At 37.0% G+C, this 24,485-nt stretch overlaps 1 protein-coding gene and 1 non-coding gene across 2 annotated transcripts in view; both read left to right on the top strand.

The window, feature by feature from the left end:
* Nucleotides 1–8,704, top strand: part of LOC126370649 (furin-like protease 2) — a 244,445-nt gene extending 235,741 nt beyond the window's left edge. Inside the window, exons 12-14 of the mRNA XM_050015609.1 lie at nt 1,486–1,577; nt 2,002–2,165; nt 3,712–8,704. Of these exons, the coding sequence (XP_049871566.1) occupies nt 1,486–1,577; nt 2,002–2,165; nt 3,712–3,876 (421 nt within the window). The 3' untranslated portion in view covers nt 3,877–8,704. The remainder of the gene's footprint in view (nt 1–1,485; nt 1,578–2,001; nt 2,166–3,711) is intronic.
* A 9,805-nt stretch (nt 8,705–18,509) lies between these two features.
* On the top strand, nt 18,510–18,581 carry Trnaa-cgc (transfer RNA alanine (anticodon CGC)). The gene has a single exon. It is a non-coding gene; the product is annotated as a tRNA-Ala (tRNA).
* Nucleotides 18,582–24,485: the final 5,904 nt, after the last annotated feature.

Genomic DNA, 24,485 nt, shown 5'->3' with positions numbered 1-24,485 from the left:
CATGGATTTTTCTCAATCTAAGTCTAGAAAAAGAGAAATTATTATTCATATTGCTGAGTAAAAGTTCTTCTTAGTTTTTTGAACATTCTGCCAACGCAATCAATAATGGCGGAGAGGAGAGCAGTATATTGAAATTTGACTTTTTAAAGGACATTGCTCAACTTCAGTCCAAATTAGGGAATGCAATCTCGACTCGAGATCGCAAATTTGAGATCCCGCGCGATTGGAAATATCATTCCCGCGAGATCCTGAAATTTTGGAGATCTCTTCTAGTTCATAAATAAATGAGATTCGCCTAATCCCATTAATCTCGAATGTCGTCATATTATGTTTCACGATTGATCCTGAAAAATTAGACGAGATCTCGCGAGGATTACATTCCTCTAGGGTCTCTAGGGCATTGGACTAGGGTCCAAATGCTGCCCAGGGATGGGAGTAGCCCAAATTATGTACTCCTATTCCTGGGCAGGGCTTGGACCAAAGCTCATATAAAGTTGAACAGTGTGATGTAAAGATTATGTTGTTAGAGTGTCACCCGGTAACGAAGTAATAAATGTAAGGTTCAATTATACGACGCAAAATTATTCAAATGAACCTATCATTTGCTAGCTACTTTAATACATAAGAAACTGCGAATGTAACGCGTCGCTACTCTAAGGGATGAAGAGATATTAGGTTTCTTCTCAAGAACAGTTTTTAAAGAATTTAAAGTGAAACCGTTACACATGACAATAGTTTCAATACAAAATATCCGTCTATCTATTATCAGCTATTTTCTTTTCCTTAAAGTTTGGCTGATGAGTCGTCTCTCAAGAGGCGTGCAAGGATTACTCAGTAATCTGCGTCAGATGTTAGCTTAGCAACCCTCGCCCTGCGAACTTGATTCAACTTGCTTCTAACTTAGTGTTAAGTACTGTCGAAGCGAGTAAATCGGATTTAAATTAATCTACAACATGATGGACTATCTATCTGTATAAGCGTTAGGCTGGTGAGGAGTTTAATGGTACGATCCATCATATTTATTCATGTTAGAACTGCAATTTGTCTGCTGCTGATTTGACAAATTTCGCCCATTTTCATAGAATAAACAATAGTACTACTTATAGAAGAGACATTTCTCAAAATTACCCCAAACTGGGAAATTCCACCGAATTTCATATTTGACATTTAATGAGACTTAAGATTTAATTTGACAAAAAAGTTAATGTGACATGGTTTCAAAGCGTAGACATATTAGTACTCATCACCGTACATACAAAAATCTTATTCTTACCGTGTGTTGCCTCACCGCGTAAATGCGTGCGAGACGGATTTTCTGCGCGTTCTCCCTATATTCCGTTCCGGCTTACGACTTTAATAAGGACCTGGAGGGGATGCGGTAAATCTATCTCGGCGCCCGATACGAATTGGTGCGGGGCGAAGTTACCGTTCCATACGTAGTGTTATTCTTTGTTCTATGACTAAGGGATGTAATTTTTGTTTTAGATTAAACAACCAATGTGTAACGTGCTGTGCGGAGCGCGGAGTCACTGGCAACGCGACGGCCGCGGATTGTTGCCACTGCCATCCTGAGACTGGTACCTACCAATTTTGTTACTTTACTTGTTAGTTAGTTCTTCTTAACCGTTAACATAACGGCTTCCGTGGTCCAGTGGTTGAGCGTTGTGCTCACGATCCGGAGGCTCCGGGTTCGAATCCCGGCGGGGACGTGTCCCAAAAATCACTGTGCAGCCTGTAATGTCCTAACCAAACTAGGGAAAATGATTTTTGTGATATGTCCCCACCGGGATTCGAACCCGGGGCCTCCGGGTCGTGAGCCCAATGCTCAACCACTGGACCACGGAGGCCGTTAGGATAGGATAGGATTATTTCCATAAATGCTTAGCAACGTGCAATAATTTAATATTTCCCCCAAAATATAAAATGTCAACGTAGTCGAGTGACATCCACGCGAAGGACATTCTTCTTTACCATGTTCTATATTAAATGATATTTTCCTAGGCGAATGCATAAATTCGTCAGTAGCGGGCAAGCGGCGGATAGCGGAGTGGGGCGCCTTGCACACCGAAGAGAGCGAGCGAGCGCTGCCGAGCGTCGCGATGACAGTCATTGCGGTGTGCGCGGCGGCCGCCACCATATTCTTTGTTGTACTCATGGTGTTACAGGTGTGTGTTATATTTCTTTTTTTTTTCTTTTTTACCTTTGATGGGTTTGCTCTTGGCCCCAGACTTGCCCGAAGGCATTGATGAGACCTAAGATGGAGCTCGCTCGCCCAGAAGATGCCTGTTCATTCTGGCCTTGAAAGCACCCGGGTTATATGCATTTGGAAATACAGAAGACGGCAGAGAATTCCACTCCTTAGCAGTGCGCATAATGAAGGACGATGCCAAGCGCTTTGTGCGATTAGTTGGGATATCCACCAAATAGGGATAGAACCCGGCCGTACGTCTGGAAGTCCGAAGATAAAAAGGGGATGGTGGAATGAGGTAGATGATGGTGGGGAGCTCGATGGCGTAGCGGTTAACGCGCTCGGTGTGCGATTGTTGAAGTTAAGCAACTTTCGCAAAGGCCGGTCATAGGATGGGTGACCACAAAAAAAGAAAGTTTTCATCTCGAGCTCCCCCGTGCTTCGGAAGGCACGTTAAGTCGTTGGTCCCGGCTGCATTAGCAGTCGTTAATAACCATCAATCCGCACTGGGCCCGCGTGATGGTTTAAGGCCCGATCTCCCTATCCATCCATAGGGAAGGCCTGTGCCCCAGCAGTGGGGACGTTAATGGGCTGATGATGATGATGGTGGAATGAGCTTTTGATGTTTGTTGAAAGGGCTTGCAAAGGAAGAGCTAGAAAAACTTATCAAATTGGGGATCTCTATTTCTGACCTCAATCACAGCCACACTCAATCACAGCCACATGGAAACGGAAGAAAAGGCTTCAGATTTAGGCACTGTGGTACAAGCTCTTTGCTTAGACTAACAGCCAGTTAATCAATACATGCTTAGAAACTGTGTTATAGCCTATCTGACAGATAAGTGTCCGATAGCGGCACTACTATCTGCTATCGTCACGTTGGTCACAGAGCCAGCTCGGTGAAATATGGGTACTGGATTACCTCTGACTTCTCCGAAAGGGAATATAACTGAGAACTTATGTTATGTGTAGAATGTTTTAATACATCTCGGGATTTTCCAACCGCTAAGTATTTAATCTGTTTCCCCGGGATTCTCCTAGTTACAATATAACGTAACTAATAATTAGCTGTAATATCCGCAGATAATCCAGGGATTATTGGCTGTCATTGGCTCTAGCAATCCTGTTGTGCAATGTGCTACACACATAAGGCTCGTTAGGTGCAGTAATGTTATTGTATTGTTTTTTCTATCTAACAGTAAGACGTATAGTAAAACGAAACATTTCATTTGAAAGCTGTTGTGTTAGGTATTTGATTTTTTTAAGTATTTTAATTGAAAAAAATATATTTAATTTATTATTATAATGATAGCGTTACTACTGTCCTCTTTCTCATCAGTAATGAGACATTCAAGATGTTTTATAGAAATACTACGTGTATGAATATTTTTGTTTGAGTAGAAGAGTGACTACTCACTGTGTCTAAACAGCCATTAAGTTCTCAGTGCCAGCACTGACCCCTTACTGGCCTCCATGTTTCTTTCCGTTCACCGAAGTCTTTATGTAATTGTTTCTCTCACCAGAGCCGGAGTTCGCGTGAGGTACGCGCCCGCAGCCGCGGCGCGCTGTACTCGCCGCTGGCGTACACAGACGACGGCGACGTAGCGGTCCTCGCCTCTCGCACCGCCTTCCCCGTGCACGACGACCCCGAACCAGAACAACACCCCCTGCTAGAACATTCCACATAGCGCGCGCTGTGATCCTAGACGTAAGTGAGTTCACGCGGAACAAAGTGATTTTAACGCGAGTTTCAATAGTAGACGTAAGTTTCAATTAGTGATACGCGGCCACAACTTCCTACAGTAATGTTAAAGGACCAGTAATACGTAAAGTTGATGGTTAGTTCTAATTTAGTTACGCGTTATGACAACGACATTGGATTGGACTTTTGCGATAAAACAAGGGGAGAGATGAGTAAACATCCATTTGTGAGCAGCAGGGTGTGCACGACAACCGCGTCGCGTGTGGCGCGAATTATATCGAGGGTTTCGGTCAATATAGTCGTATGGTTATTGGTCGACGCCCTCGATATAATTGGAGCGGCGCGCGGCGCTGTTGCTGTGCCGCGACGGCTGTAGTTTGATCTTACCGTAATCCTATATCGCTTGGAGTGGTAAAGCCTATAGAATCAAAGTCTTGCAAGTGGATGTTTGGCACTGTCTTGATGTCAGTGTATCCAAACACCCGTCAGGACGCTGACAACATTGACAAGTGTAAATCCCATTTACTATTCGTAGCCTGTGCAGTAGATAGGCGGGTATTTACTGTTTCCACTTTGTATGTACGAATTTTGCAGGCGCCTCATGCAACGGAGAGATATGTGATATGACTGTTCGTGATATTGAACGATTCATAACTCTATACGTATTGAGAATTCGTAACTTTCATCTAGGTACTAAGCATTACATAAGGACGAGCTATTATGTTACCCAATTACGAGACAAGGTACGTCTGAAACGCGATAATCTTGATGCTTTCGTAATCTTTGGTACAGTCGTGAGCAATATCATGTACCCACTTTAGAACCCTGTCGCTTTATCATATTCGACATGTAGTGAGACTTGTCAAAAAAGTTAATGTGACATGGTACTTAAGTGTGTAGGTACTTTAATGCTGGTGATCGTGACCGCACCATCTTGTACATTTGCTACAGTACTTATAACTTGCGTATCTTAGTACTTCGGCTTCGCAAGAACAATCATATATTGCTAAGGATGGTATTAATAAACTAATCTTAGCTTTGAGACTCACCTCAAGATCATGGCAATGTGACTGTTCTTATATAAAAACAGGGACTTGAGCATTATCTTGAAGGCAGTCTCAGCTGAAATTAGTTTATTAATACCACCCTAAGAATCATACAAATACTTTCTTGAGCACATGACAGCGGGCGGCCTTATTGTTGCTATACAAATTTGTTCCACCCAACCATTGGGTACAGTGATCAATAATCATGTGAGCAAATCGTTCAATATTGTGGATACGATAAAGATGTACCTCTTCATTGTACTTGGGAACTGTACTAGATGTAAATTGTAAGTATGATATGAACAAACGTTCGAAGAGTAGAACGGGCCATAGCCCGATATTGTGATATGGATCGATTAGTTAAATATTGCCTTTTATATTATTTGCTGTTGCCCACGTATGGAGGTGTTATTAGCTCTAATGACTTGACAAATTGATATTGAAGTTCAGAAAAGCTGTCCACATGAGCGGAAATTTCCCTTAAAATAATGGTTAAAGCATTACACTAACTTTTCCAACTAAACGTCAACACTAAATTACTATGGAATTTGTATGAAAATGCACACCGTGACGATATAAATCGTCATAAAAAGTCGGACTTATTATTATGTTTTTCTTGATGAAAATTCATAAATAAGTTAAATCGATTTATGATGGGTAATAAGAATTGCATAATTTAACTTTGACCACACCCCGGTCACTTAATACAGAAATCTCGTTTCACACAAACACTACACTTTGACGTTATTGTACACGCGTATCTGTGTGTGTGACGACTGACGACGATACGATCGAAGACTCAAGTAAGACCGGGGGGGGAGGTAAACCTAGTTCAGTCGCCGGCGAGGAGAGGAGAGTTGCCGTTCTATACGGAGTATTATTCCTTATTATATCCTTTTACCTAGGATACTACCATCATGTTCATATTGTTCATGTTATACATATTCAAATTTCAGTATATATTAACACATAAGAACATCGCGTTTTCATTCTTGGTATGGGTATGTGTTAGGGGCGGGGAGTTTCCAGCCTACATTAATAAAAACTTGTAATACATTAAAAACAACTTGTAATTATTAAAAATATTTCGAATCAATTTCAAATTAAAAGTATGGTATGTAGCTCTGTGAGCCGTGCTAAATTCAGTTTGTCAGCATTCCCAATAGAATTTAATCTATCATATTAGTTTGAAACAGTGATTGTTCATCATAAATTCTCTCTAACCAATTTCGCAGTTTAAAAAATATACGAAGCTACTGAACCCTGTAAAATCAATAACTAAAACCAAACTGTAGAATTGCCGGCTTGTTAGTTCTCACTAGGGATCAATACTATGACCTAGTGTCATTGAACCGTGTTTGAAACTTGTAATTTATGTTGTGACGTAATATTTAAGAACCTTTTTATGCTGTTTCAACGAGAAAACATTTCTAGAATTTTCTATACTTTTGGAGAACTTAGATACTAAGGGCTTTTTATTTTTCACGCGTTATTTGAAGGTAGTGTTGCTATTGTGATGTAAAGTACACCAACTTTTGCCTCGCCTTTCGCTTTGGGTACGGGTAATTGAATAACACATTTCGTACGGTAAGTAACAGATATTTTTACCAATACATATTTTTGTTGACGTCACTATGATCATGTGTTTCACCGGTTTGCTTCTCAGACGTGGAGATCCGGTTCGAGCCGGTTTCCGACTTGCACCAATTTCTTTGCACTAAAATAGTTGGCTCGACCATTCATAGACGGATAGATCAGTGAAGCGTCGGTACTTCATTCATCTTGTAATAGCCCAATTGTGAATATAGTCCTGATGCTTATGCTTACATATGTTACGTTATATTTTTTATCGACCCAATAATTGCATTTTTTTTTTGGAAATCTGCCTCCCTTAAAAGAGAGGATGAAATTTGATATGGGACTTTTCGGAGTTTTCAAGGTAGGAAACTAAAAAAGGTTGTTACCCCGAATTTAACGCGAGCGAAGTCGCAGGCAAAAGCTAATAATAAATAAAACAAATTCGTAATACTGCTTTTATATTGATACCTACGTGTAAGTATAGGTCATCGAAGTGTAATAGGTAAGTTACTATTCCCAGGTCGTTAGCTCGTAGAGTTCGTATGAATACGTGTCAATTACACCGCGATATGCATATCGCGCTTGTCAGTTATCGACACTCGATTTTTATCACCACAACCTGATTTCAAAGATCACAAAAGGCCTCGGCGAACTTTTTCGATTTCCCCGCTGTCATTTCCTACAAGAGAGTGGTATTGGTGTTCATATCTACATTCCTTTTCTTTTCTTTTTACCGTCAGCACCGTCCAGATATCTAAATTTGCATTTTTATAGTGCACAGATTGTGAATTTCCGTTTCAAATGCGCTGCTTTCCCTACAATTTCCTACTTCGTTTACTTTCTGGGCGGCTAATAAATAGGTTCCTTTATGCTGTGATTGAGTTGTTTGTTGGAAGTTGTCAGCATCAACTATTAACGCCAACTTTGGAAATGCACTTCCAACACCGAAGTTTCGACTGCATTACTCCAAGTTTCCGTCACATCACTAGAGTTACTCGTCACAAAACATATTACATTGAATTATTTAGCGAAGTTCTAATCTGTTGTAACTGTAGGCAACAGCAAACAACATAAAAGTCAGTAGATGTAATTATCTGCGCCATAGTAAATGCCACATATGTTATCGTCATACTCATAAAATTCTACTCGACTACTTGAGCTCTCTTGAATGACGTCACAACCTGTCTACTCTTGTATTTTTAATTATATCCTAATTGTAATTTAGTTTTTAGGTCCAAAAGTTACCATAGAAAGCTGTAAATTGTACAATTTTTATTTTGAACTTAATTCAAGTAACGGCAATAGCTGATAAATAGGAAAATATATTTTTGTAGTTTAAAAAATAAATCATGCCTTGTCATAATTTTATTATAATTATAAGTAGAAAAGCTTTTAGTTTTTTAATGTAATTAGTAAAATTGTAATCACTCTTATTTTTATTTAAAAAAAAAGTAAAACTGTCACAACCTTTCCATTAAGAACTTTAATGTATTCTAAGATGTGCGCAAATTTTTCACCTCTAGTGAATTTTCATTAATTAATATTGTGATAAACAAAAATATAACTTCTATGTAAGATGTCGATCAACGATGTTCTCATTATAATTAAATATATAAATATTTAAAATCAAAGATAAAGTGTTACCATTTTCCATCACAAGTTGTATATAAAATTTAGATAGATTGTTGAATTGTTCATAAATAATATAAAATAGAAAAGAAAATTATATTGTTCAAATTTTATCTAATGCTAGATTGGAAGTCACATAATTGTTTACTTCATTATACTTACGTATCTCGTTTCAGCTTGACTTTCAATAACTAATGTAATTTATTAAAAGCATTATTATTATTTATGTAAAATTTGAATTTAATTTGTTTATGACTTGTATTGTAGATAGCTAGTTTTTAGTAAAAACAAACTTCTTGACATCTGATTTGTTCAGCACTTCTTATGGGTACTTTGATGAATTTTCAAAATTCTGTGTTTCAATTTTCAGACTCGTTTAGTAATAAATAACAGTAGTTCCAATCAAAATTTTTAATATTTTCTATTTATGGATTGTGGATCTATTCTATTGCAGTTTTATAGTTTGTTTTAGTGGGAATCTTTTTAATTAAGAGTATATTTTTGTATGAAATGTTCTTATGTGCAATTAATATTTGTAATAAAACGGAAGTCTGTGTCAGATTGTTTTATTATTGATAATCCTTCATCCCAAGATGTTGTCGATGATAATAATGTGATCCTTGTAATATTATAAAGTTGTTTGAATAAATGAACTGTTTTAAAAGTGTGTCTACTCAATGCAAATAGCGGGTTATGAAATATAATTACATATTATTCGAAGCAGTGAAATCCATCGACTGGAGCATTAGTAATTTGGGTACCTACGGCACGGACAAATGGGGGGCGCTGAGGGCCCAGTAGAAAAATTTAAGACAACAGGCCTGAGGGTGCTCAGCTGGGAGCGAAACTCGGCTCAGGGCGTCATTTGACTAAAAGAAGTAAGGTGTATTACAAGTACGTATATCATCGAAAGCGGAGCCCCCAATCCCAAACCAATATAGGGGCTGATGTCATTACAAGGTAGGCTTCGATCTAAATGTTAATACAACGGACAATACTATGCAAATGTTGTCACCGGTAGTGACGTAATACTGCCAATAACACGGTCTGCTCTCCGGACAGGACAGTTAAAGTAATAGGCTAGTTTTCTACTAGTCAAATCAGTTACTTTTTACTAAACTTCAAAACACGAAACTGCTATGCAATTAGTATGAAAAAGCACTCTGATGTCATAGACAAAGCGTGATAAAATGCCGTAAGTACTTATTGTTACGATTTTCTTGATTAAAATTCGTTAGTAAGTTAAATAGAAAATATTAAAATATTTTTCATTAGTTTAAGACGGAAAATTCTACTAGATATCAGCTCAGAATCATGGTCTGAGTCATCCCCCTCAGTATTCGTTACGATGTCACTAACACTCTGTATGTCGCAGGCAACTAGCTTAATTCGCCGTTTAACTGTCAGCCTAGCATTTTTACAAAATGGCGCCGCAGCACTAAAACGGCCTGACCCTTATACTAAGAATTATACCTCTTTATTTAATGTTGATAACGCAAAAATAACGGTATTATTAAAGTAATGCGTCCAACAAGGGTCTGGGCCTAGATATAGACGTTATTGGTTTTTGTAAAGAACGGGGATTTTTGGGATTACCTCGGATACAAGGTAGGTAAGAGAAAATATAACGGCCTCCGTGGTCCAGTGGTTGAGCATTGGGCTCACGATCCGGAGGTCCTGGGTTCGAATCCCGGTGGGGACATATCACAAAAATCACTTTGTTATCCCTAGTTTGGTAAGGACATTACAGGCTGATCACCTGATTGTCCGAAAGGAAGACGATCCGTGCTACGGAAAACACGTTAAGCCGTTGGTCCCGGTTACTACTTACTAATGTAGGTATGTAGGTACGTAGTCGGTACATGAGTTACGTCAGGGGTCTATGGCGGCTCAATAGTAACCCTGACACCAGGGTTGATAAAGATGGTAATCCACCTCGCAACCCAAACGATAGAAGAATAAGAATAGAAAATATTACACAAGTCAATGTTTGGCAGAAATCTTAAACAACCCTTTTAAAATGTTAGCGTGGCGTATAACCCCACAGAATTAAGTTGTCAACACATGTCAAATAGGTTGTATATGCCAGGCAGATGATATTATTATTTTAAAATTAACAGCTATCAATCATCCGTCCGTTTAAAATAAAATCAGGAGTTATCTGCTGAAATTAGCACCAATGTCCTACTTATCATCTTGCATAAAGCCTCGTATTCGAAACACAACTTGAAGCCGTTGTAGCCTAGTTGGAGGAACGGTTGACTCACTGTAAGGTCGTAAGTTCGAATTCCAACACGGGCCTAAATTACTGATTTTCAAATTTGTTTTCGAATTCATGTTTAGATGACAATGGTGACGGAAACCGTCGTGAGGATCCCACATTCCCGAGAAATGCGCTTCGACGCATGTGATCTACTGTATTGGACTGGTTTTCCCTTCGCAGGTTGAAAGGTTTAGACAGACAGTTGCTTGTATATGTCACCGTAAAATTGTAAATAACGTTAGATTATATCTATCGATTTGAATCTCGCGAGATTGTGAACTGTCGAATAATTATGACTCGTATCATATTGCTTACAATTTAACGTATTATTTTTCGGTAGATTATAATTTATCGAAGTGAAACCGTCAAATTGTGATACGAAACGCATGCTATACCATAGAGTTACAAAACTATTAGAGTGAGCATAATATTAATTTGGGATTCTCTTAAAATGCATAAATGTTTTTGTCATAATTTTAATTATCATAATCCTTTTTGCATAACGTTTTTTAGCATAATAGTTTTACTTTCCCATAATAACATCTAGGAATACTGGTTTGTTAGGTATAACTTATTTTTGGGATTAATAAATAGATATCCATAATTCTTTTTTAGAATAATAGTGTTTTGTCATAATTTTTACAAGGCATAACAGTAGGTTAGGGTGCGGCGGGGGTGGCCCTTGGGCCACCCCTATGCCGCCAGCATGTTTATCTTACACACGAAAGTATACTGAATGATACGATTTTATGATATGATTTTTTAATTTTGATACATTTTTTCTTACCATGTGATGTCAGAATTATTGATTACTTACTAAATAATTAATAAATACGTACTTGATTTTACAATCTTGAAGAGCATTTATTTTATTTGACTGACACCTGTGTTTTATTCCTAACTCTATGGACACAGAACGGTCTACTGTAAGGCCGACCAATCAGGGACAGCCGTCGGACAGTTGACAATTTGACAATTGTAAGATTGTGATTTAACAGTTTTACTTCGATAGATTATAATCTGACGAATAATAATACGTTAAATTGTAAGCAGTATATTACGTTTCACAATTTTTCGACAGTTAGATTATAATCTAACATTATTTACAATTTTACGGTGACATATACAAACGGACCTGTCAAATCTTCAGGTTAAGTAAGCAGACCCTGTGAAAAACGAGACAATGCTAGGGGGATGATAATTATTTATTTGTCTTTTGTTTAATCTAAGTGCATCGTTACACATTTGTACTTTGTTTGGAAAATGAATGATTTTTATTATGATTACCTATATGTCAATGGACCCACTGAAAACAGGGTAACGCTATGGAGATGATGATTCAAAGAATAGGTAGTTATTTATTTACATATCGCCAGAGCTATTGCAGCATCAAACTACTGAAGTACTTAATGGTATAAAAAGCTCGTAAGATTTAAGTAAGGTATAGCACAACACACCTGAAGTTGGCGACGCGACAGTGTGAAGCATGGAACTTTCAACAACTTACTTTCCTCGAACCATACATGTCGCAACTAATTAAACTGGAAATCTTTTCTGGAACTATCTTGAACGTTATCAAACGATCACCCAGGGAGTTGATCGCGTAAGAAACTGCCAACAATAAGTTAAGTTAGTTAACTAGTTGCGCGCGGGGAGTTAACTCGCCAACTAGGGCGAGTGACAAGTTTGTTCCATTGGAATGGTACGCAATCGCTGTGAAGGTGTACCTGGGTCATACACAAACACGTGTTCAGATGTGATCACTTTAAAAATATAGCCTATATAATTATATATTACTTCATATTCGCAAAAACTAACGATTATTATAATAATGCACTGAAAATTTATAATATACGATTTACCTTACTATTTAAATTATTTTATTTTATGTTAAATTGTCTCCTTCTGTGGGCTGTTCAGATCCGTGGTTACTATATTCTAAGGGGCTATGCTTTGTTTTGGAAGATACAAACTGGAAGGTTATTTCCTTCTATATTGTATTTTATCCTAACGTATAATATTTTAAAAACTTAAAAATATTGAACATGTCAAACAGTCAAAAAAATAAAATAAACATTCGGTTATATGGGTTAGCGACTTTTCTGTGGACCCAAAAAACTGACCGAATTTCCCATCTGCTAAAACTACCACAAAACTTATATATTTTTTACTGGCCACACCGATTAGGTGTCGGTTTCCGGCATCGATTTACCAGAGATACGTCTAGAATATATCTTTATACAACTATTTATCTAGTATTAATTAATTTTGTCAGAGTTCAGTGGCTCTTTCCTGTTCCTAGTATTTCTTGATATGTAGACTATTAATATTAGTAAAAACATACCGCCCTAAAGGGCTACGGGGATTATTTTACAAATCCACTTTTCTTCTCTTCTAACTTCAAAAGTTAAAAAAACTGTCGTTCATTTCATGTTCGTCATTCCCTTCTGTGGATATCTTTCCTGTGAACTCACGTGTCCACAAGAGATACTTATGTCCACAGAATGTATGTTTTTAATTGTCATCACATGAAATGGGGCTTTTTAGACTTATTTATTTGTTGAGGTGGTTCTATTTTAATGAAAATAATTTGTATTTTCTTGCATCTTGTTATGGCATGCCTTCAAAATCGAGATTATCTTGTTTCAAGTAAAAAATAATTAGTTTAGAGTGCTATTCGATTCATGAAGCATAACCTTACGCCCTACTTACTACATATCGGTTTTGCCGAAAATTATTGAATAAGTATACTTAAATATGGAACAGAAGTCCAGTCAGATCATTTTGGTGGATCAAAAGGACAACTATCTTTGCACAATAACGTTTATTAAGTATTCTACTGATTCTCATCCATCACAGAATACAATAAATACGACATCTATCAGCACAGTTTCTCAATATTTAATATATGACCCAGTACTCATTTGTGCCGACTTAAAACTTGTACTAAAACAAATAAAATTAGTTCCTCTGGCTTTTAAAGACTTATACTTATTAATACCATTACAGTTTGCGGAAAAACCAATTGCAAGGGCATTATGGTAATTCCAATTGATGATGTGCATGTGCCTGAAATACAAAATATATGAAAATACTGCTCCCTTTTTAAAGGGACATTTCAAAATCACCAAATTTTCTGGAGCTCCTAACACAATCCATGCAAAAAGGTTGATCTGGTACACTATGTGCCGCTCGCACTAAGTGTCCTCATTTTCAAAACGGCCAAACGCCAATTGTAGTATCCAGCGACTCCGTCGAGTTTTGCATTAGGGTCCAGGCCCACTATGGCCAGTTCAGTTGTTTCTTCTCTTAGAACCCTTTCTGCTTCGACGGTCACTGGACCTTTAGACACCATCTTTGGAACCTATGTTTGTACGTCAGCCACTTACAGCACGAAAAAGGTTAGTGTTTGAAAATATCTACTTTGGTGACTCCCTTTCTTTGACACCGCCCAAAATTGTTGAAAAACGACCAGCGGATGAATGTGATGATAAGCACTCACCACCTAAAATAACCGAAAGACGTAATTTACCACATACCGACCATTATAGATGGCGACGCGGCTCACCATCTAGGAATCACGTTGGTCTAACGGAAAGCACGACTATATTCCAATTGGGCTAGTCTGAGGGTACTTAGTTTATCTTACGATGGTTGTACCTCACTCAACCCTAATTGAGATTTACTCGTGGAGCTTATGGTAAATTGACGAAATCTCACCATCTAGGTATGCTAAAAAATATCCAGCAATCTTTGATGATGGTGATCATGAAAACTTACCACCAAAGAATCAGCGATTACTGATAAATATTTTTTTGTCTTCTATGGATAGGTACTGTAGCTTCTGATCACGTGGTTCTTTGATAAGTAATTTAACATACTTATGGCTTTTAAAATCGAAGTTTTTGTTAAAACCTTTAATTTGATATACCTTTGTTATAGTTTATTGAAATAAGTCAATAATTAAGATAGGTATGTAAATCTATAATAGCGTAAGGTTACTCATTCACTGACTGACTGACTCACTCATCAGAAAATTTCTGAAACTACAAGTAATCTTTAATTTTGCATGGGGCATAGGGTTTCTTTTAGGATATAGATACTCTCTAAGACGAGATTTTGCGAAATTTTACTTCTAAGGGAGTAAAAAGAGGTTGCAAAGTTTGTATGAAACTTCTATAGTTTTAACAAGTAGATGGGATTCCAAAGTACTAGAAAATGTTCATTATTTAAAGAAATTAAAAAATATTTAAGTACCACATTTCTTTACAACCTAGAAATATAAATCACAAAGAGGTAACGTGACATAAAAGGTGTAAGTTTGTGTGGAGTACTTATATATATTTTTTAAAGCTGTCTACTCGAAAATCGCATAATACACTACCTATGCGAAGGGGCTTTAGAGTTTATACTAGTATAAACATAAAATAAATGGAAAACATAAGTGTCTAGAAGGAGTAATGTTGATTTCTTGACTGATTTTGATCTTTTCTGTGGCTTATGTCACTTCTGTGAACATCAAAAATTTAAAAAGTGCCATAATTGTTATAATTTCCTAAAACGATCTAGTTTCTTACTGTCATTGTGACATTTTGATTGATCTCTAATAAATAAACACAAATTTTCAATAAATTGGGATCTTTTTATTTTTCAATTTTTTGAACCCCGTTTTGTGTATGACCCACCTTGGAGATTATTGAAGTATGTGATCTTAAATTAAGTTGTGAGTTACGATATGTCACGATCTTTAAGTAATGTACTGTGATGATGTGACCTTTTGGGGCCTGCAATAGACTCGATCGCAGTGAAGTGGCCGACCAATTCTTCCTAAGGCGAAGGTGATGGAGAATAATTAAAAACAGTAGTCAATGTCCAACAAAACGCTGTATTAAACTTCGTTACTACAGAAAAGTCCATAGCCGAATGACAGTTCAGAAACCATTAAACATTATAACTATTTAGTCTATTTGGGTTCATAAGTTAAAAGTCCAATCTGTGAGAGACTATTTATTGAATAAGTACTTAATAAAATTCGCGCACACGCATCTTATACAAAACAAAACACCACAGAGAGAGAGAGCACAGACAAAATTATTATGGCCGCGCATAGACATAAGATAATTGCTAAGGTTCTGGTGAAAACAAACCATAAAGTAGAGCAAATGTTATCTAAGAGTTATACATACTGACATGAAATAGAGTGGTGAGAGTCAGTAATGAAAGAGAGTGGGGTTGAACCGGCGACAGTGGTTTTCATACAAAATGTGCGTTAGGGCCTTTCCAGCTTCTTTCTTTTATTTCGTGGGGCTAACCTATTATATCTAAATATGTATGTTAATATAAGATTAACCAGGTACCTGCCAATATAGTCTGATTGTTAAAATTGTTATGTATTTAGTTAAGTATTATGTAGGTAATTGGAAATATGTTGTTTATTTGTATATGAGGAAATCCTCTCTCCCGATGAAACGTGTGAACGAACGGACGTGTTTTAATGTGCTCCTCAGTATATTGGCTGGGATACCTACCTGGATATTCTTCAGAAATGAACAATTATTGAAAAAAAACAATTCGGACATACGACCATTACTTGGTGAATTTTAGGATTTATCGGACAGTATCTAACATATACCTCATAGGATAGATGATATCCTAATAATCGAACAACATAGCTGAAGCTGGCGATTGTATTATATGAGCAGAAAGAAAAACCCGTAGCGACAACAAATGCAAAGGGATGATGGATAAGCCAATAAAACGCAGAAATTCCTTTTGTTATTTCAATTCCTTTACCTTCTCGGTCCTCACTATCACCCGTTTAACATACCATTTTGATGGACGCCTTCATTAACATACAGACAGGGGTCGAAAAAAAAATTGCCATCGAAATTGGCCCTCTTTTTGTCCCTTCGCCGTTCCCTGGGATAAATTAAGTTTTTTTTGTCTCCGCTCCTGACCACCGTTAGGAGTGGTTATTTATTTCGGCTCTGAATACATTTAGATCTTGAAAGTGGGTCGTTATGTGCGGGTTCAAAGCAATTCATTTTATTTGGAAGTTGTTTTGAGGACATAAAAGTTTTGGTGTCGTCTTAGGATACAACTAGTGTTTTTTTTTCGACACTAATTTTACCTTCGACTCTATTAAGTTATAAGCTAAGAATTTATTATGTTGATGAGGAAAATTACTAGAAATATTGCTTTCGAAATACCAAAACATGACACTAAATATAGAATTGCTTTTTCACGGCTTCGTTGGTTTAACAGAAAGCTCGGTGAGGTATGGCTACTTCTTAGTTTATCTTGCGGTGGTTGTATAAACTATGTACCAAAAGATACTGCAATAAACTTTTTTTTTGTACCCCTGACTACCCAATTAAGATATAGTCGTGAGTCGTCAGCTTATGTTTAGAATTTTATGTTACCAGTCCCAGAAAAAAAGGAGGTAAATAAGTAATAGATATAAGTCATAGATCTCCTATGGAAATTACTTGGTTTCCTCAGATTGGTTTACTTCCAGCAGTGTGATTTATAGACTGTTACATAAAAATATCGGAAAATAATTTGAATATATCAAACCATAGGAAGATATGGGTAAAGTCCTAAAACACAGAAAACTATTGTGGCTGAAGAACAGCAGGCAATATGATGTACTTAGATACTTACTAGTATTTGCAACATAAGTATTTACCTTTTCTCTTTGGATTTCTAAACACAATTAAACAGTGGATATGGAATTATTACGACCTAACGCTCAACGACTTCTACCCCCTCTGGTTGATTGAGGGGAGGCCTGTGCCCAGCAGTGGGACGTATATAGGCTGTTTATGATGACCGCTCAACGACATTAATTTATCAACGTGATGTCGTAAACAAATAGATCAAGCCATGGTAGCCCAGTTGTAGAACGCTTGCCTCTCACTTTGAGGTCGCAAGTTCGAATCCAGCACAGGCCTAAACTAATGATTTATCGAATTATGTAGTCGAGCATTGAGAAAATAGGTAATTATCACGTTAAATCGGTACAGAGCCATCTATTTTTGTTTTTTGGGGAACGTTAGTGTAAGAAAAGGAAATCCTTCATTGAATTTATCATCTTCAGAATTTCGTCGAACGCAACACTGGCATACACAATTTCAATGAAGACGAAAAATATTTTTTTTCTCAAAATTTAAGGACGGAAGTCTGAGGTTAGACTGAACGCAGAACGGCCAAGCTATAGGAAAGTGAGTAGAAAGTAAGAGATAATAAGTACTAAGAAAGTTTTCAAAATATAGATAAGGTTGTCTGTTTTTGATTTGTCGTCAGAATGTGAGGATTTTGTTTTTGCAAATAAAAGGAGTCAAGATGACTATAATATCCCTTTTTATTCTATATCCTACATAAACGCGACTCTATCAAACCAATACAATCATTTCCCCATTTAAATATCACCAACATTTCCAGGTTATAGAAACCGAACGCCAATTTGATTTGTGCTGTACTAACAATCAATTAGCATGAAAATTAACGAACATTAAATAAGCGAGCGATCGGTGTTCAACTTAGTGATTAATAGAGTCCACAAATGATCGGTACTGGTAGAATTTCATTTCATAATCACAAGTTGAACTACGGAGCACAGTGGTGGAGTAAGCTCCATACCCCCTCCGGTTGATTGAAGGGAGGCTTGGAAAGGAGGATTGGTGGGACGTATAAGAAAATTCCACTTGATATCAACTCATAATCACTATGTCATTAACATCCGGTATATGCTGTATAAGTTACGTATTTTAAGAAAACCAAGATGTAAAATGAACCATTATGGTTACCTAGTCCTCCTGGGCATATCGTAGAAATTGACTTACGGAATAAAGTGCTAACATAATGGGACTTATCCAAGTTTGAAATACAAAATTCTGAAATAATAGTTGAAAACCCGACTACGTAAAATTCGCGCTCTAAAAAGTATCTCTCTGAAATTCTTCTGAAAAATATTTAGGAGATAGCCATGGTCGTATGTCAATCTGTCCTAAGCACAGGTCCTAAAGAGTTTGCTTGCTTACCAGGGCATAATTTATATACATAAGTAAGTATATATAAGAAGTATGTAAGTATGTAAGAACAATCTCCGTGGTCCAGTGGTTGAGCGTTGGGCTCGCGATCCGGAGGTCCCGGGTTCGAATCCCGGTGGGGACATATCACAAAAATCACTTGGCGATCCCTAGTTTGGTTAGGACATTAGAGGCTGATCACCTGACTGTCCAAAAAGTATGATGATTCGCCTTTCGGAAAGCACGTTAAGCCGTTGGTCCCGGTTACTACTTACTGATGTAAGTATGTCGTTACATGAGCCATGTCTGGGGCCTTTAGCGGCTCAATAATAACCCTGACACCAGGATTGATGACGTTGGTAATTCACCTCACAACCCACACGATAGAAGAATGTATATAAATATTTTCAAATCTCCTCTGCCATATCATTCAGGGTGCTACGAGTAAAATTGAGGTAAAATATGTACATTTATACAGGGTGTTAGTGACATCGTAACGAAAACTTTGAGGGATGATTCAGGCCATGATTCTGAGTTGATATCAAGTGGAATTTTCCGTCGCAAAAGTATGGAACGGAAAATAATTTAAAAAAGGTCAAAAATTTTCATGACTTCTCCGACAGGAAATTCCACTTGATATCGTTTCAGAATCATGGTCTGAATCATTCCCTTCAGTATTCGTTACAGTGTTACTAACACCCATACCTACTTGTATGGCTACTGTATGTACTTGTATGGGGTGTAAGTGACATCGTAACGAATACTGAGAGGGATGATTCAGCTGATTATTCTGAGTTAATATCAAGTGGAATTTTCCATCGCAAAAGTATAGAATTGAAAATAATTAAGAAAAACTAAAAAAATAACATGAATTTTGCGACGGAAAATTCCACTTGATATTAACTCAGAATCATGGTCTGAATCATCCCTCTGAGTATTCGTTACGATGTCACTAACACCCTGTATACGTATAATAAGGTACTTATATGGGAAAACGGCATATATTCGTTATTAAAAATAAAATGTAGGTACTTAGCTTAGCTTATTATTACTTAGCCATAAGGTTCATCATATCCATCTTAGGACTTCGTATCAACAGTGGCTGCAAGTTGTCTTTGATTACTTGTGGCTCTGCCCACCCCATTTGGGATTACGGGCGTGAGTTTATGTATGTATGTATGTACTTAGCTTATTTTAAGATGTTACACGCGCAATGAGTATGAGTATGAGTATTTATTCGCATAACAATTACAAGAATTGTGTTCGAAATACTGAATGTGGGTAGGTATTAAAATTAAAATGAGAACAATATTATTTATAATGTTATATTTACTTAATAAGCTGATACAATACCTTATTAAATCATTGTTTATAAAAATATTACATTTTATTTTTGTAATAAATGCGTAATTATTTTTTGCGTTCAGCACATTTAATCATATTTTAACATACAATAATAATTAGATAAATTGAATAGAGAAAATGAAGTCTTTTTTGTATGTTTCATAACACAATATAAATGTTTATATATATTGAAATAAAACATAGTAATAAAATGGAAAGAGCCACAAAAAGTCACAATATTTATTAAATATTCCCTCTAAAAGGCTTTTCTGCGATACCTACAGATATTTTTAGACATGTTCCGTCTTTTGTTTACCACGATAGTGCTGTTCCTAGGGGACCTCCAGAATGCAGCGTGTTATTCTGCAATGCTGGCTGAGTGTGTGTGTTATGTGTATTTCGTACTAGTGTTCCACCAAAGAATAAATAATAATATTATGGATACGTAGAATGGTCACGTTCTGTATGAATCGGGCGCTAAGCTAGATTTAAGACCTTATTCTCCTAGGCCTATCCGTGTCCGTCAGAATCACCGGTCGCTTGTGTTTTGTCGGCGTATTTTAAGTTGAAATGATAATCAATAATTGCTGCCCACCTAATGCCGTCTAGTGCTTATCACTAGACATTTGCTTCCAAGGTATTTAGAAATAAAATAACATTTAAAGGTGACCGCCGTTTCTGACGTCAGGATCACCGGTCACTCTGCGTATTTATGACTATAGAGGCCAAGAGACGATAGTATTTACATAAACTGCCTATATATGTCCCACTGCTGGGCACAGGCTTCCCCTCAATCAACCGGAGGGGATAGTATTTATGAGCCAATAATTGATTCCCATGTAGTGTCAACTTAAAATACGCCAACAAAATACGAGTGACCGGCGATTCCCACGGACACGCGTATCTTAGACCTAAGTAAATCATTAATTATATTGACATATAATCACTAATTGTACTGAACTAGACGTTCTGTTTTACAGTAGCAGGCATAGTTTTTGTCCTCGACACAAGATTAATTATAATTTGGCGAAAAGGTAAACATGTTTAATAAAATATAAGCTCACGACAATGTACCTAACCGAGCTAGTCAGATGTACATCCATCTCTAGATGAACTGAGCACCTACGCCTTACCTGAGCTCACCACATGTTTTATTTGTGTAGAAATACACACAAACTGTTACACACAAACAAAAAAAAAGCCAACTTAAAAACCGCGACAAACCAACCGGTACCGGAATATTTATTCCGCGACGAGTTTGCGAATAACCCACACTCGTACGAATTGAATTACGACGTCGCAGCGACGCCGTTTGACGTCGCCTGTCCAGGGAGTAGACTTATTGAATTTATTTACATACATGTACGGAAGCGAACAACAGAAACTGCAATATCGAGTCGCAAAGACGTGCCGATAATGCCGGTACTGAGTTGATAGCGTATCGATAACCGAAAATTCTCCTTAGCCATAACACCTTGCGAAATGACGTGGATTTTCAGAATGTAAAATTATATTTCAACAGGTTTATCCATAATAATTACGTTGAATAAGTGATTCTGATTTTTATTATGATAACGATGGACGTTAAGTGTTAAACCTTGCCTTTATTTTGTGGATTGTTTCCGTCCAGATTTAATTATTTTAATAAACTACTACTACTATTACTTTTTTTAATATATATATATATATATTTATTTTAAGCTCACGTCCGCCATTTCTAATGGGGTAAGTGAAGTCGCAAGTAAGCAGATGACAACGTGCAGCCACTTTTGATACAAAGTCCTGAGATAAATAATAATAATAATAATAAACCGCCTCGCAGAAAGCGGTGTACACCTCTCGACACCCTGAGCTGCTCACAACCATGTTGCTGCCTTGCCGTCCGGTCTCGTCGGCTAGATAGGTGGCCCATCCAGTGAGTGGCGAGTCACCGCCTGCTCATTTATCCATGTTTACCAACATTGGTTGAGCAGGCGCCATAGTCCCCATAGCTCCAGTATCCCGGTCCACTAACCCCTAACCCAATAGCCCAGTTCCCTTTGTTCCCATAATCTGCAATAGTCCTACACGAACCGGGGATTGTCTTTGGGTGCACTCCCATAGTGCATACAGGGATAATCGCCGGTTGGTGTCACACCACATTTAGATTAAACTGTCTTAACGGGCCTCTACGTGTTGGCTTCGGCCCCACACACTCCTTCCAAAAGTCCGGGCCTCCATAGGCCCGAGATATGAAAAAGACATACAATAATAATAATGCGTGTTGGCTTCGGCCCCTCGCATGCCTTCGAAAAGTCTGGGACTGCGCAGGCCCGAGATATGGAAACGACATACAAATAATAATAATAAAAAAGTTTATTTAGGTAAAATAATACGTGTTAATGTATTACTTATATGTATTATGTAACAAGCATATTATGAGACAATGATCTATCGCTCTTATCTCTCATGTTAGAAAGGACACAATCCCTCAGTCGGTTTAAACGACATGCCCGGGAAGATAAACAGCTAGCTGAACGCGTTTTATAGGTTTTTTTCCACACCAGCATAGAAGAAAAATGTAAAAGTTATTTAAGTACATTTTAAAAGGAAAATAAAAATCATTTTCCACCAAACTGTAAACGAAATTAATTCGAACGAAAATCAGTTTAACCTTATCGTCATATCAGATGGACACGATTGCGTACCAAATGCCAACGAAATAACAAAATACAATATTTAAATCGTATCGCAAATTAACACGTAGGTACACTGATAATATCATTTAACGATGATTTTGTAATGAGTTTGTTTATTTTCGCACGGAAGCCGTGATAGGGTTATTTTTGGAATTTGATTACGGTTACGCTTTATTTTCAAGCACCTAAGAACAAAGAGAGAATAAATAAAGAGAGGTTTATTTTGGTAATATTTTGTAAAAGTCTCTGAGAGGTTGTTTTACAGATAACTTATTTATGTAACCTGATAATGTTTTTACGTGATTAATACCGTGATAAGAGAGAAATGGCTAAAATTCGCAACCACGAAAATCTATGTTAACACATCCACCAATAACGGATAATTCAGACCATGATTCGGAGTTGATATTAAGTGGAATTTTCCGTCGTAAAAGTATGCAACTGAAAATAATTAAAATAATACTCAATAAATTTCACAAATTTTTCGACGAAATTCCATTGTAATCAACTCGGAATCATAGTTTGTATCATCCCCCTCAGTATTCTTTACGGTGTCACTAAAACCCTGTATATAAATTTACTGCGTTTTTTTGACATCGTTTATTTTAATTTTACCTCAGATGGCGTTAACTACTTACTTGACCGGTCACAGCCGCGCATTTCTCATGATATTCGTCCGAAGTTAGACAACAAGAAGTCTAAAAATGCCACATCAAACCTTTTTTTTTGACGTAACTTATTGTAGATTTGCCGCAGATGGCATTAACTACTTGGCCGGACAAATGGGGAGCGCTGAAGGCTCTCACCCGGTACAACCTTTAAGACAATATGCCTGAGGGTATCACATCAAACTAGTTCATTTAAAAATCAACATAGCAATTTGACAATTAACAATGTTAAGAAATGTCGAATTACAATATTGCTTCTTTAGGTGAATTGCTTTGTTGTGGCATTTTTAAACCTCCTGTACATCAAAAGTAATTTTTATATTAAATATTATCTTTAGAGCCTTGACGTTGGCAGAATCATCGTTTCTAAACGGATATATCTGCCTTAAATCTGCCTTAAATATAAAAAGTAGAAGTTGAATTAGGTGAATTGCTTCAATGCGGCCGGTTTTACCCTCAAGAACAAAACAACATTATATACTATAATATTATTTATTACCTATACTTCACTTTCGAAGTTTCGGTTTCGCGAATTCTGTTCGCATTGTGGAATGAGCTCTAATCATAAGGGCGAGCAACATCGCTATGGTAAATTATTTATCCACATAATTACGCTTTATGTATAAAATTAGATAGATGAAGACAACTTTAAACCATACACTAGCCTTATACAAGCACTAATTATGATACTATATTAGGCTAATCTCGTGTAACTATGTCACCAAATTACAACAGCACAGTGGTATGAAGTTTGAGTCATAATTCATGAGTTACACTTAGTTTTAATCACTCGTTATGAGGGAAACTCCCTTAGGCATCGTTAACAAACGGCAACTTCGCAGTCCGCGAGCTGGGAATACAATCCAGATGGTTTTAATAGCTTTTTAACACGATTACTGCAACTCTAAGCTAGCTTTCGAGACGTTGGAATGTCTGAGATTATTTACCACTACTTTTAATGCACCTCCTTTGATAAAACACCATGCTGAGTGCAAGCTTGCTGAGCGGGTTTAACAAAGGCTCTTCAATCGTAGTAATATTTACATAACATAATTTAATATCTTATGTTTTATAAGCTCACGACGATATCTCAGTAGGGGTAGTCAGAGGTACGATAAGCTGCAAAAGTCCAATCAGTTTCTTGTAAAGTAATAAATTAACTGGTTGCACTTAAGATCTCCTGGTTACATGTCGTTTCTGTAATTATAATAGACCCTAATAGATATAAAAAAATAGAGAGTGAGGCCGTTTTATAAAGGAAATCCACCACCATCGTTGACCAGTGCATACACTCAATTATTTGTATTTCTCGTGTATGTTGTTTTTATTATGTGTTTTGTTTGATTGTAAGTTATATTG

This window comes from Pectinophora gossypiella, chromosome 11 (genome assembly GCF_024362695.1).
Source record: "Pectinophora gossypiella chromosome 11, ilPecGoss1.1, whole genome shotgun sequence".
Taxonomy (NCBI): Eukaryota; Metazoa; Arthropoda; class Insecta; order Lepidoptera; family Gelechiidae; genus Pectinophora; species Pectinophora gossypiella.
Note: the sequence above shows the minus strand (reverse complement) of the source record. Positions and strands in the feature narration are given on the sequence as shown.